At 33.1% G+C, this 13,459-nt stretch overlaps 1 protein-coding gene across 1 annotated transcript in view; it reads left to right on the top strand.

The window, feature by feature from the left end:
• Nucleotides 1-5,961, top strand: part of LOC127709575 (broad substrate specificity ATP-binding cassette transporter ABCG2-like) — a 38,844-nt gene extending 32,883 nt beyond the window's left edge. The window contains exons 13-17 of the mRNA XM_052215179.1: nucleotides 230-354; nucleotides 904-1,058; nucleotides 1,458-1,547; nucleotides 4,614-4,669; nucleotides 5,539-5,961. Coding sequence (XP_052071139.1) covers nucleotides 230-354; nucleotides 904-1,058; nucleotides 1,458-1,547; nucleotides 4,614-4,669; nucleotides 5,539-5,692 — 580 coding nt within the window. The 3' untranslated portion in view covers nucleotides 5,693-5,961. The remainder of the gene's footprint in view (nucleotides 1-229; nucleotides 355-903; nucleotides 1,059-1,457; nucleotides 1,548-4,613; nucleotides 4,670-5,538) is intronic.
• The last annotated feature ends 7,498 nt before the right edge of the window (nucleotides 5,962-13,459 follow it).

Consider the following 13,459-nt stretch of genomic DNA (forward strand, 5'->3'; position numbering starts at 1 on the left):
AATTCAAAGGCAGAGTCAAGATTTGCTCTTTATTGTTCTTAAACAGCCAAAGTATCGTGTTTTTTCTTATATTTGAAGAAGCAGAGTATGTGTCAGAAATTATAAATGTTTTACTGTAAAAAGTAAAATAATGTTTAAATTTCGTTATTTTATTTTTTCTTTTCTTTTTTAGTTCGTTAATACATTGCGAATATTCAATGGATTTTTAATTTTTCAATTCTATTTACAGACATGAAAATTTAAGTGGATTTTACAGAGTGTCGGCATATTTCTTTTCTAAGATTATATGCGATTCTTTACCAATGAGACTGATTCCTGTGTTTCTGTTTTCTGTGATCACATATTTCATGCTTGGTAATGAACAAATGATATATATTATATAATTGTTTTTGTTCATTAGTTTTGTAAAATAATCTTAAGATGTAATTCATATTACTAAACATAAATTGTTTTTACAAGAAGGCTAAAATGATCCATAGAAGTATTAACGTTGCTGCATATCAGAACATCACCAACCATAGAATATATATCCTGGTTATATAGGATCATGGTATTGTCATAGCCAGTAATGGTTTAAGTTTGATAACTAAAAATAAACATCATTTTCTCTCTTACAATGATTATTGTCCATACTAATTTTAAGAGATGTTGAAAAGGTTAATCACCTTTTAAATGACAGCTTTTTAAAAAATATTTACACGTTATCTTTATCTGCGACCAACATTACAGTTTCCATCTTTTCATGTTATTTTATCAGGTGTTATTTTTATAGTTGACAAAGGCAATATTTTCTAATATTCAAATTTTACTTTTGCATCTGTTGTCTGAGCATTCTATCATATTATCACGAAAGGATCGATATAACTCGTTTGTTTATTTTATATTCTTATCTATGCTTTACAGGTTTGACATTAGACGAGGAGAAATTTTTCTTGTATGCTCTAACACTGTTTACGGTAGCTATGACAGGAACTAGCATTGCATTTTTCTTCAGTGCATGCGTTACAGATTTTGGTATGGCTAATGTGTGGATTGCTGTAACATATGTCCTTATGATGGTAAGAATGTGCCTAGTATACTCAAGAATGCGTAGTCTTTTTCAGACATAACCAGTTTTGACCGCAAAGAAAATGAAGTAGAAATCAGCTTCAGTAAAGGGAAGTTATAGGAATACAAGGGTTTTTTGTCTAGTCAACTCCTTTAGGTTGCTACCATTTGAATGTTGATCCTTTTAATAATTTTAATGTAAGTTGCCATTAGGAAGTTCTTTTCTTGTAATTACAGGGTTAGCATGCACACACTGGTATTCAAGAAACTAAATTCCTACAATAAATTTGATATACCTATTTCATATTTTTCGTCATTCTAAGAGCTGAATAATTGTATTGATCTCATGTGCCTTTTTATAAGATTTGTCACTATAGAGCGAGAACCAACTTTAAATGTTATTTTTACAGGTGTTTAGTGGTTTGTTAGTTAATATAAAAACAATACAAGATTGGTTACGATGGATCAAATGGTTTAGTTTATTCAGATATGGTCTTAATGTAGGTATTATATATCTAAATCTTCCAATGACCAATGTAAACAATTTCTAGGTAACACTGGTCCCAACTATACCAACGATCCTTTCTATAACATTACAGCCTGCGCATAGATTAGGCCACACCAATTTAATTTGTAGTTCTTCGGACAAAAGCTCCAAAAAATATGGGGCAAGCGAGCAAAATTTTTTGATTGTATTTTTTTCTTGAAAATGAGTTTTTATGAGGCGAGTGCTCTACATGAGAAGCAAGCAGTATATTTTTTTTTTAAATTGTGCGATTTAGAGTTTATGTACATGTTAAAACTGGGTTACTTCATAGAAAAAGGAGAAGAAACATGCTCTAATGCATATAATTTGATGGATTGGCGCATTAACCATACCCATCTTCCTTGTCTCGCTGGGGTTTAGTTAATTTTGATTATTTTCGTCAAATAAGCTTTGTCTGTGTGAATTTTCATTAAAATTCATACATGTGCATATATTAAGGAAGCATAGCAGATGCAGTTTAACCAGAGGAATTATGTTAGTTAGGTAAATGACATATGTTGAATAAAATTTAAATATGTGAATGTATCCAAAAAAATGCCCCTGCAAAATATTAAATATTTTTTAATATAGTTGTTTTCATTATATCAATATATGGTAATGATTGTTTATTGGCTGCTTGATGTCCACTTTGAACTATTTATCCATAATAGGATCAACATAATGAGTAAGGTGAATATTTCAACAACATCATGAGTAAGATAGTTATATTGCTATGCATGTAAATCTCAATGTATTAAAATATTCCCTTAAAATACATGTCACAACATTCACATGCATTATTCTGACAGCAAAATACTCTTTCCTTTTGCTCCTAAAAGCTGCAATGCGTTTTAAACTCTTTAGCTTGACTAGAAGTGGTTGAACCAATTACACATCCCTAATTGTTATGAGCATGCCAATCACAATACCACCACTTTGGTCTCGAACGTTGGAGCTCTTAAATTTTCCCTTACAAAAGATTTCTGCTTGTATGCCAATAGACTAAGAAGGGGATATGGGGTTTTATCAAAATAAGATAAATCTGTGATTTTTTTAAAATTCATGGGAATTTAATATTAATTTCATCCAAGATAAATAGGTCTATAAAACATCAAACATTGTAGATAAATTTGTACAAAACAGCAGCCGGTGTTTCAAAATTACACATAGCAAATCTGAACAATATAAACCGTCATTCTTTGTAAAAACAATTTTTTATTGGAATAGACTACCAAACAATCTCGTGTGTGCCAAGACAATTGAGAGCTTTAAAACTTCGGTTGCTCTCACATCGTTGGACTAATTTTCCAGCGCCTCTCTATCGTTGGCGTTGCCATTGATGCCATATACTGGCCCTGCAACGTACTTATTCAGATTCAAGTCTATGTCTGTTGAAACAATGATCCGGGATGACGATTGTTCTAACGAACATTGATGTGATCGTGGTTATCTTAAGAAAGATTTTTAAGATTTGTCTCCTAGAATAGGTTTTCATAGATAAAACGAGATGCATTTCGAATAACTGTGTGTTCAGTAACTACTTGTCCACGGCAATGAGCTGACGCAACTACATGTTGGCATCCCGATTTTTGACCTTTTATTTACAATTCGATTTATCACACGTGCGTTTGAATCGAACGGAGCAATATATGCACAAGAAAAACGTCTGTGAAAAAAAAAATTAAGGAGAAACAAAATTTGGAGCGGCATGCGGCCCAAAAATTTGCGGAAGCGGTAATTATTTTTTTTTATTGAAAAGTCAATTTCTCCAAAACAGGAGCGGGAAAATCCAAAGAACTATTAATCAAATTGGTATGGCCTTATCTTCGTTTTATTACTTAATTCATCTCTATATAAGATGCATGATATTCTAACTTATCTATGAATTTCATTCACTTGTTTCTTGTCAAAGAAAATCAGTAAGACAATGCAAGGGCGAGGGCGTTGTAATGAAATCTGAAAGCATAGGACGAAGAAAAACATGATGGTTAATTTTTTGTCATAAAAGGTGAAAAAACTAACAAGAAGCTACAAAACACCACATAGAAAACTATCGATCGATCCACGTTAATGTTAGATAAACGATGGTGATCTATTTACATTCGACGTATTGCTCATAAATGGCAAACTATCGATGACAAGTCAAGTGGGATGTGGATGCGACAAATGGACACAGCCAGATTTGCAGCACACACGAGATCACACGATACTTAGATAGATAATTATGGTATCTAATGCAACTTGCCACTTGCAAAATGAAATAATGTTTTCTTTTTTTTTTTTATTATGAAAAAATAACACAATATCAGAATAGTAAGTATCACAATTGAAAATTAGTTTGCAATACATAGAAAATCGAACTTTTCTATATCATGCCACTCAAAAACGTAAATCTGAATGTTGCGACAGAAACTCGTTCAAATGCTAATTTTACTGCTATTCTGATTTCAGCAGCTATCTGATAATTTTTCGAAACAAGTGCAATACAAACATGTTAAGTGAGCGTCTCCGTTTAAAATTGGATCCCCCTTCGTTGTTAATTCCAAGTCAAGTGGCAATCTATATTGGGTGTGTAAGGATTGTATCTAATCCAACAGCAAAAAAAAATTATGTTAATGATCTGATTAATATGTATAAAAAGGAAATACGTTTGACGAAATACAGAGGAAAATTGCAAAGCTGAAAAAAAACTAACACAAAAACATTGAATTAAAGAACAAAACTATTTACATTTCATAAGTGGGTCTGTATAAAAATAAGAAGATGTGGTATTATTTCCAATGAGACAACTATCCACCAGACACCAAAAGACGTAGATGTCACTGTATGGCCTTCAACAATGAGTAAAACTTGTTCCGTATAGTTAGCTATAAAAGTCTTCGACATGAAAAAATGTAAAACACTTCAAACGAGATAACTTTGTTGATTTGTAACTTACTGCTGCGTGATTTGCTAAGAAAGATATTGGTGCGTATTGCAATGTGTTGATAATTTTTGCGTCTTTCCCCATTCATTGTAACTTTTATATATGACTTTTTAGGCGTTAGAGATAATTGAATTGAAAGATATGACTTTTACAAATGGAACGGTTTTATGGTAGGTAAATGTAAAGACTATGACGGTTTTCAAAGAAACATCAATTATATAAAGAAAACGGGGTTTTTTTCTTGTTCGAGAAATAATTGTGAATAAATGGAGAAGTGAGGTATACGTCAATGAGACAACAACCCAACGACAAAAATCACCAAAAGACATTTAGAGGTAAAAGTACAGTATTCAAGAAAAAGATAGGTATTTATACAATATGTAAATATGTAAAGAAAATGTGAATAAATTTAACAGAAAAAATAAAAGACCTGCCGTTAAACCTCCATTCCCAAAAAGATGGAAAACATTATAAATGATATCTACTGACAAGATTCCGGACTTGGAACAGGCATATATTTTTCATGTCGGGGCATTTAATAGCCGACTATACGATATGGGGTTTTCTCATGGTTGAAAGCCGTACGGTTGCCTATAATTGCTTACATCCACTTTATTTGAACTTTCAATTTGGTGGAAAGTTGTCTCATTGACAACCATACCTCATCTCCTTATTTTTTTATATCGAAATGTAGCTGGATTAAAAAAGTTTCCTGAGATATAAACTCTCGCCAGTTTTGATATCGATCTGTAAATTATCAAAATAAACATAAAATAACATATAAGAAACCAGTAAAGGAAAATCTTCACTGGAAAAATACAAATACACGAAAAACTACACATTTGTAAAATACTGACACAGGAATTATTTATACTTTAACAGTAAAATGTGCTTTTTGATTGTGCTTGATGTAAACGTACCAATCCGATTGCCGTGTGCATGGCATGTGCTTCTGAGGTTATGTTATCTGGTGAATATTATTCTATATCAATAAAAGAAAGAACTAATTTTGAAAATGAATCATATTTTATATTTCCAGTTCTACCACTGGCAACGATTATCTTACAAGCCAAGACATTGCATATGAAACGAAATGGGATTTCTGGCAAAATATGGTTGCATTATTTTCCATGTCAGTCTTGATGTTTATTGGTACATACATCCAACTGAGACGAACGAAGAAAATACGATAATACGGACGTGCTAAAATTGCAATCTTGAGATCTGACTTATTGGATATAATCATTACAAATGAACCTCTTCTGTCATACAAATTATACTCATACAAGGATACATTCATACATATTCCAAAATGCTTGTATTATTTCATAGTTTTTTCCGGGAATATGAACAGCGAGTAGAATTACGATTCGGAAATTGCGTTTAGCTGTAGTAGGATATCCAGTAATGCATTCAAATACCATTGTTTCCTTCAAAATAACATTCAAAGATTGAATCAAATGTCACGAAAATATCGTCTTAATATTAATACATGTATTAACCGTAAATACTTAAACGCATTACGTAAATATATGGTAAAATATTATCAAGATATTTTTTTTTTGCGGGGGGGGGGGGGGGGGGGGGCATTCTTTTGTTTGTTTGGTATTTTTTTATTTAAGGACTTATTTTGATTGCAGATCTTTTATATTCTCCGTTAAGGTTATTCACAACTTTGATAAAGTCTGGACAATTTAGAGCTTAACATAAGCAACACAACGGGTGCCACATGTGGAACAGGATCTGCCTACCCTTCTGGAGCACCTGAGATTATCAACCCGGTGGGGTTCATGTTGCTCAGCCTTTGGTTTTGTATACTGTTGTTTGTCCTTTGGTCTTATTTCGTTTTTCTGCCATGGCATTGTCAGTTTATTTTCGACTAACGAGTTTGAATGTACCTTTGGTATCTTTCGCCTCTCATTTTCATATTGTGTTCTAGTGTTGCAGAACGTATGTCGACCTCTCGATATATATTTTTCTCTGTGTGTCGTTCAGTTGACACATACTTGTATCCAACATCTCATTTTATTTATATTTGAAAACCTATTTTGAGGAAAGATCAACTCCTACAAAAATGTATCTGCTCGTATACATATCTAATTTACATCTGAATAACATTTTCAGTAAATCTGAGATATTACCAAAGGACATTTTTTTCAACTTTGTAAACATATTTATAGACATTCTGCAATAAGACTAAATACAATTCTGTTGAGATGTATTTTCAACGAGTTCTAAAAATTTCATAAAAAACGAAATACCGCCTAATGATATATACATCTTAAAAGAAATACTTGTATGTAATGCACGGATCTTGTTGGTAATCGTAATTAACATAAAAAAAACTGCCAAATCTTTTTAATAAACCATAACTTAGACAAAACAAATGAAACTTTCTCAGAAAGCGTCATATGTATTTATTTTACTGGAGAACAGATCGTAGATGAACATATTTACTGCAGGGTTTGTTGCTCGTGCTGTGTGGATGCAGTAGAATGTGTCGCCGTGCCTGTGGTGTATGACCTAATATTTTACAGTTAGAGTTTTTTTGCTTGTGAGAGAGCTTTCTATATATTCAATTTTATTAATGTTCTATTTCTATATAAAAATTATATATCTTACTGTGTTTTATCTCTGTCCCATTCGTGACCATTTATAGCTAAGTATGCGGTGTGGGTTTTGCTCATTGTTGAAGGCCGTACGGTGACGTATAGTTGTAAACTTTTATGTCAATTGGTCTCTGGTAGAGAGTTGTATCATTGGCAATCATACCACACCTTATTGTTTTTATATGTATGAACAAGAACTTATTTGAAGTTGCAACTGAACACAACAAGCTTTCCACCATTTACATGATGTTTATAATTATGCTTCCTAAGTCACACATAAATTCGTTTATGTCTGCATCCATATGAGTATAACGAAATCAGAGTTCTATATTTTAATTAGACTAGCATCCAGTAAATTTTCAACCAACATATTTCGGTTCGTCTGACTTGTGCTCTAACAACTGTCAAAGAACTGGACATCAGTGGTTTGTGTACTAATTCGTTATTCATATATTGATAAAAATTCTTGAGTTTTAAAAAAAAAATTCGATATTAATTAAGGTGTTACTATATGTGTTGTAGTTGTTATATTTGGTTTGGGGTTTTTTTTCAGCAAAAACGAGTCTTATTTTTATATTTAAAATACCAATTAGGTTGTACATATATTCGGATATTCGCTGTAAAGAACCAAAACAAAAATCGTTATTGATGATGATATGACGATCATAAGTTAATGTTTAACATCTAATGGTAAATAAAACATGCATATAAGAACGAGTTCATTTTAATCTGATTTTAATATAAACCCTAGTGCTTTGTACTAGACCAACACGCTTAAAGGGATGTTTAACGTGTTAGTTCACAAGTTGACAATCCGCGGAAACGATATGCTGACTCTAAGCCGACGATGACAGGCAGTCTTTGATATTACTAATAAATGACGTGATTTTAGAGGAGAAAAAGAAAACCCAACTTAGTTTTCAAGTCTCTGGTTTGACCTGATCGGGGATCGGATTCACGACCTCCTGTACTTAGAGTGGCCACAATACCATGAGATCATGCAGGCATAGCTCGATATCGATATTGTAACATTATACCTTGCGTGAAATGCATGTAAACGCAATTTAGTTCCAGATAAACAAAGGTGCTTGCGGTTTGAAACTGTCCAGTCTGCGAAAATTCTTTAAACTTCACATAAAAATCAGCGCCGAAAATCAGAATGGATAACCATCCTTCTTTTTTCCGCGCTTCATACAAAATGTACTTCGGTCAACGCTTTTACACCCCAATAAATTTACAAAAAGAAGCATTCAATTCTTAAATCACGTACGAACAAACCTCCTCTTATTAATCCTGGATACTGGATGCATATTTAATTTCTAGCAATTTGTGACTTCATTCAGTGATTTTAACGAATTTTGTCCTTCATTATGATTGCAACGTTCTTATGTAACATAAAAAGGACATAAACAGGTACTCCGGAATATTCCGGAGTGGACGGAAATTTTAATAATGGACATGGTAAGTGACTCCGGAATATTCCGGAGTGAGGGAACCGGGATTTATGCCGACTCCGGAATATTCCGGAGTGAGGGAACCGGGATCCAGGGTGAGGGAATCGGGATTCAGGCGGAGGGAGGATCCCCTAATTCTCCATCCAAAATTGTCTGCGTCTGGATGTTGATTGAAATAAAACACGGATCTAAATGTTTTGTATTTTCCATGATAAAAATTGCGAAGATACACGAAACCGAAAATCTGTGGCGTCCCGCACGAGGTCTAATATTATAGATGACGAGTCGAAATCAAAAGATACCTGTATCGTACTCTCACATCTCCTGGGATTACCGCCCAGTCCAAAAGAAAACGGTTGACATAATGTGTTTGAATAGTTATCGTTCAATCAACACCATGCTCGTACAATGGCTATGACAGGGACAGTTATTTCTATGTTTTATATAGAGGTGTCCAATAACACTTAAGGGGGATCATTGGTATATATTTCCTCAGATAGAATTTTCTTATACTTTGCCAGAATGTAGATTTTTCCATGCATTTTCAACAAGAGTACACGCTGAAATGTCTCGCCTACTATACTGACCTTTGATTTTATTCTGATAGTCCTAAATATAAAGTTTTACTATAAGTATCCCATTAACATTTATGATCCAAGAAAATGAGTTCAAGGTCACATAAACCAAGGAAATACATGTACACCTTTAATACAATAATTCCATACACCGAATATAGAAACAGACCAAACCATAGAAATTTGATGTTGACCAATGAACCATGAAAATGAGGTCAAGGTCAGATGGTCCTTACAAGACAGACATGTACACCTTAAAATCATTCCATGCATCAAATATAGTTGACCTATTGCTTATAGTATCTAAGAAACAAAGTTAACCCGGAAAACTGAACATTGATCAATGAACCATGAAAATGAGGTCAAGGTCCGATGATACCTGCCAGACAGACATATACACCTTACAATCATTCCATACCCCAAATATAGTTGACCTATTGCTTAAACTTTAAGAGAAAAAGACCAAAACACAAAAACTTAACATTGACCACTGAACCATGAAAATGAGGTCAAGGTCAGATGACAGCTGCCAGTTGGACATGTACACCTTACAATCATTACATACACCAAATATAGTAGACCTATTGGTTATAGTATCTGAGATATGGACTTGACCACGAAAACTTAACCTTGTTCACTGATCCATGAAATGAGGTCGAGGTCAAGTGAAAACTGTCTGACAGGCATGAGGACCATGCAAGGTATGCACATACCAAATATAGTTATCCTTTACTCACTATAAAAGAGAAACAAGTTTGAGCTTTATAAAAAGCTGTGGACTGCTTCGCTCTATCCTAATTTAAGGTAATATGTGTGCATGTGGTTGTTGATTTAGTATTAGAAATGTGGTAATTTTAGATATTGATTGATATAAAATGGATGTCTTAGACTTGGAATATCAATATTTGTATATTTATTCAGATGAACTTTTCTGAAATTTTAAACTGGCTGTTCAGTGTTTAGTTGTCAATGTGTTTTTGTGGAGTGTGGTGTTCTAGTTCTTTCAGCTGTTCATTGACTTGCGATTTTGATTGCTAGCTCTGTATATAATTTATTTAGATATATATGAATGTTTATGTATGTTGATTAAGAGTAACATGATTTCGAGTGATGAAGACAATAACAATTAAAACCAAGGAGTAAACAAAGACTTGTACAACCAAAAGATATTTACAACAGTTAAAATCAATAAGAAACAGCAATAAATATTTAGTTTCAGTGAAAATGATGTTGTTCTACTCTAAGAGTGTGCGTTATACACCCATGCTTTTAAACTTTTGTTCACTTTACTTGTTGAAAATTAAAACATTTACAAATAGACACGACTCTGGATGTGTGCCTCTCTGGAGGTGTGCCTAGATTGGCAGAAGCATTTTTGTAAACATTGTATAGGAACATTGCTTAGCAAAACAAATCGTGCATATTGCAGATTAACAAAGCAAATAAACACGTATTAATAATTGATGTTTCAATATTGAATTTCAGTGTGCAATATATGCATAATAAAACGAACATGAATTAATGACAGTTGATTGGAACTGAAATACACATACATGTAGTTAATTTTCCGGCATTTGATGTCTTATCCTGAGACGAGAAAAGTCTGTAATTCTTTATCTCATTTAAGCCAATAGCTGTTGCTGTATCTCAGCCGCATCATAAAGCAACCAATCAGAATCTATATGTGATAAGTAATTATTTCAAGATGGCGTGTATATCGACTGAAACTAATAGCTCCGCACCGTGGTGCGAAGCAATTAAGATTACAATTTTCTTTTTTCAAGTAGTCAAAGAACCATGAAAATGAGGTCAAGGACAATGGACATAAAACAGACAGAAATTTCATATCATAAGGCATCTATATACAAAGTATGAAGCATCCAGGTATTCTACCTTCTGAAATAATAAGCTTTTAAGAAGTTGGTTAACGTTGCCGCCGCCGGATCACTATCCCTGCAACAGAAGTCGCAGGCTCGACAAAAATATAATAAAAAGTATGGGTCACCGTGCTATTTTTCAAACTATAAGTCCAAACTCAAATTTGCATAGGTTTTCATGAAAAAACACTTTTTGTGAATAAAACGAAATCTATGAGAAAGAATTTTGAAATAAAATATGAGACTTAAGGTTTTAAAATATGCTTTTAGAAAAAATGGTGTCACCGATCTTGTTTTCTTGCAACAAGTAAATATTGAAAATTTTTCTATCATTCCTTTATAAAAATTTTACTATTTGAGTTATCTCCCTAAAATGGCTAAGTTGACAATTTTATTTCGAACAAACACAAACTTGTTATTTGATGAATCAGTCTGAATAATGCAATAAATCACTTATTTTTCTTTATTCCAATAAACTGTTTAACCCATTAATTTCCAATCTGTCTCAAAATTTGCAGGTTTAAGCAAAAAATTAGACTCATTGTTAACTGCTATTTTACAATCCAAGATGGCGGTATACAGTTAATCTACCTTAAAGCGCAAGTTATTATGAAACTGTCATAGACTCTGATTCATCAAATACAAAAAAAAATCCATATAAGTTTAGCTGTATACGATTGGTTGGTGTTTACTGAACGCCCAATGATAAATATGTCAGTACAACAAAACATTAATTAAAAAAATATATGACAGGTTGGTTCGACGAATGGGTCGACCAGGATGAAGATTGGGAAAGTTTGATTGCCTGAGAAAAAAGAATATGTAGGATAAGTGAAGAAATTTGGCCTTGCAATAGGCCAACTACGGACCCCTCAAAGAGTTGTCGCAAACGTTCTTTTATGTTGAGAGGGCGCGACACTTTCATTAACATCGTCCGAAATGACGAGACCGGGAATTTATACATACTGCACAGCTAAACAGATCCGTTTTTAGCTAGGGTGTTATTGCTGAATGGAAGAGAGAACACATGTTCATACTCCATTCAACAAGACTTCGGATGAAAATATATATATATTTATATTATAGGGAAGTCGATACATGAAAAATAGTTACTCTCGTTTTCATTCACAGGGGGGCATGCTTTCTTATTTTGTTATTAAGTAGCTGTTTTGTTGTTGGTTTTTAAGGTTGTAGATGGTTTGATTTGCTGGTTATAATTTATTTGAATTTCTATATCTCTAATTCCCAATACGACAGCAGTCCAGCTTATGTAAAAAGACAGAAACTTCAACGATAGAAAATGAATATACCATATGTAAAGTTCTAAATTTTAATGGTATTCGTGAAAGAATTGAATGTCGTTTGAAATATATTGTATTTGTTTTTCTCAAAGTTCCACCATCTTTTCGATACCGACTGAATGATACAGACACAGGCGGAAATATCCATACATTTCTACAATTCAAACAATAAACAAAGAAAAGAATAGAATGTCTGCAAAATAGGCCCGACATCTGCTTAATAGTACCCAATCTTTACAGAATTGAAAAAGGCATTAACACTAGTGATTAAGAAGTCATCGTCGTCCTCGTGATTATATCTACCCCTCCCCCTTTTTTCTAAATAAACTGTTAACACAGAGATATGTCTCGCCTATTTGTTATTTTGATAATGCAAATGTTGAAATTAAAATAGCAATACTTTAACATGTAAGTTATGTAAATATTCAAAGTCAATGATCCATGACTGAAGATACAGGGCTAAATAATCTCCATGGAAATCAGATGTGCCAATTCTAATACAACTGCATATCAAATACCATTGACTTTTCGTAAGTCGTTCCCTTTAAACAAACCTAAACACAAACATTAACTTGTAAACTATGTAGAAGTTTCAAAGTTAATTAACCATAATGAAGGGGTGGGGTTATATAATCTCCATGGAAATGAAACTTGCAAATGTAAATACATTTGCATACCAAATATCAATGACTTAACATTAGTTGTTTCCCATAAACTGACATAATCACAAACTAATACATGTAAACTGAGCAAAAGTTTCAAAGTCAATAGACCGTGACTGAGGGTAAGGACCAAATATTCTCCATGGAAATGAGATGTGCTAATGCTTATACAACTGCATACCAAATATCATTGACCTACCACTAGTTGTTCCCCATAAACTGACCTAATCACAAACTAATACATGTAAACTAAGCAAAAGTTTCAAAGTCAATAGACCATGACTGAGGGGGCGGGCCAAATAATCTTCATGGGAATGAGATGTGCCAATGCTTATACAAATGCATACCAAATATCATTGACCTACCACTAGTTTTTCTCCATAAACTGACCTAATCACAAACTAATACATGTAAACTAAGCAAAGTTTCAAAGTCAATAGACCATGACTGAGGGGGCGGGCCAAATAATCTGCATGGGATTG

The sequence above is a fragment of the Mytilus californianus genome, unplaced genomic scaffold (assembly GCF_021869535.1).
Source record: "Mytilus californianus isolate M0D057914Y unplaced genomic scaffold, xbMytCali1.0.p SCAF_7, whole genome shotgun sequence".
Taxonomy (NCBI): Eukaryota; Metazoa; Mollusca; class Bivalvia; order Mytilida; family Mytilidae; genus Mytilus; species Mytilus californianus.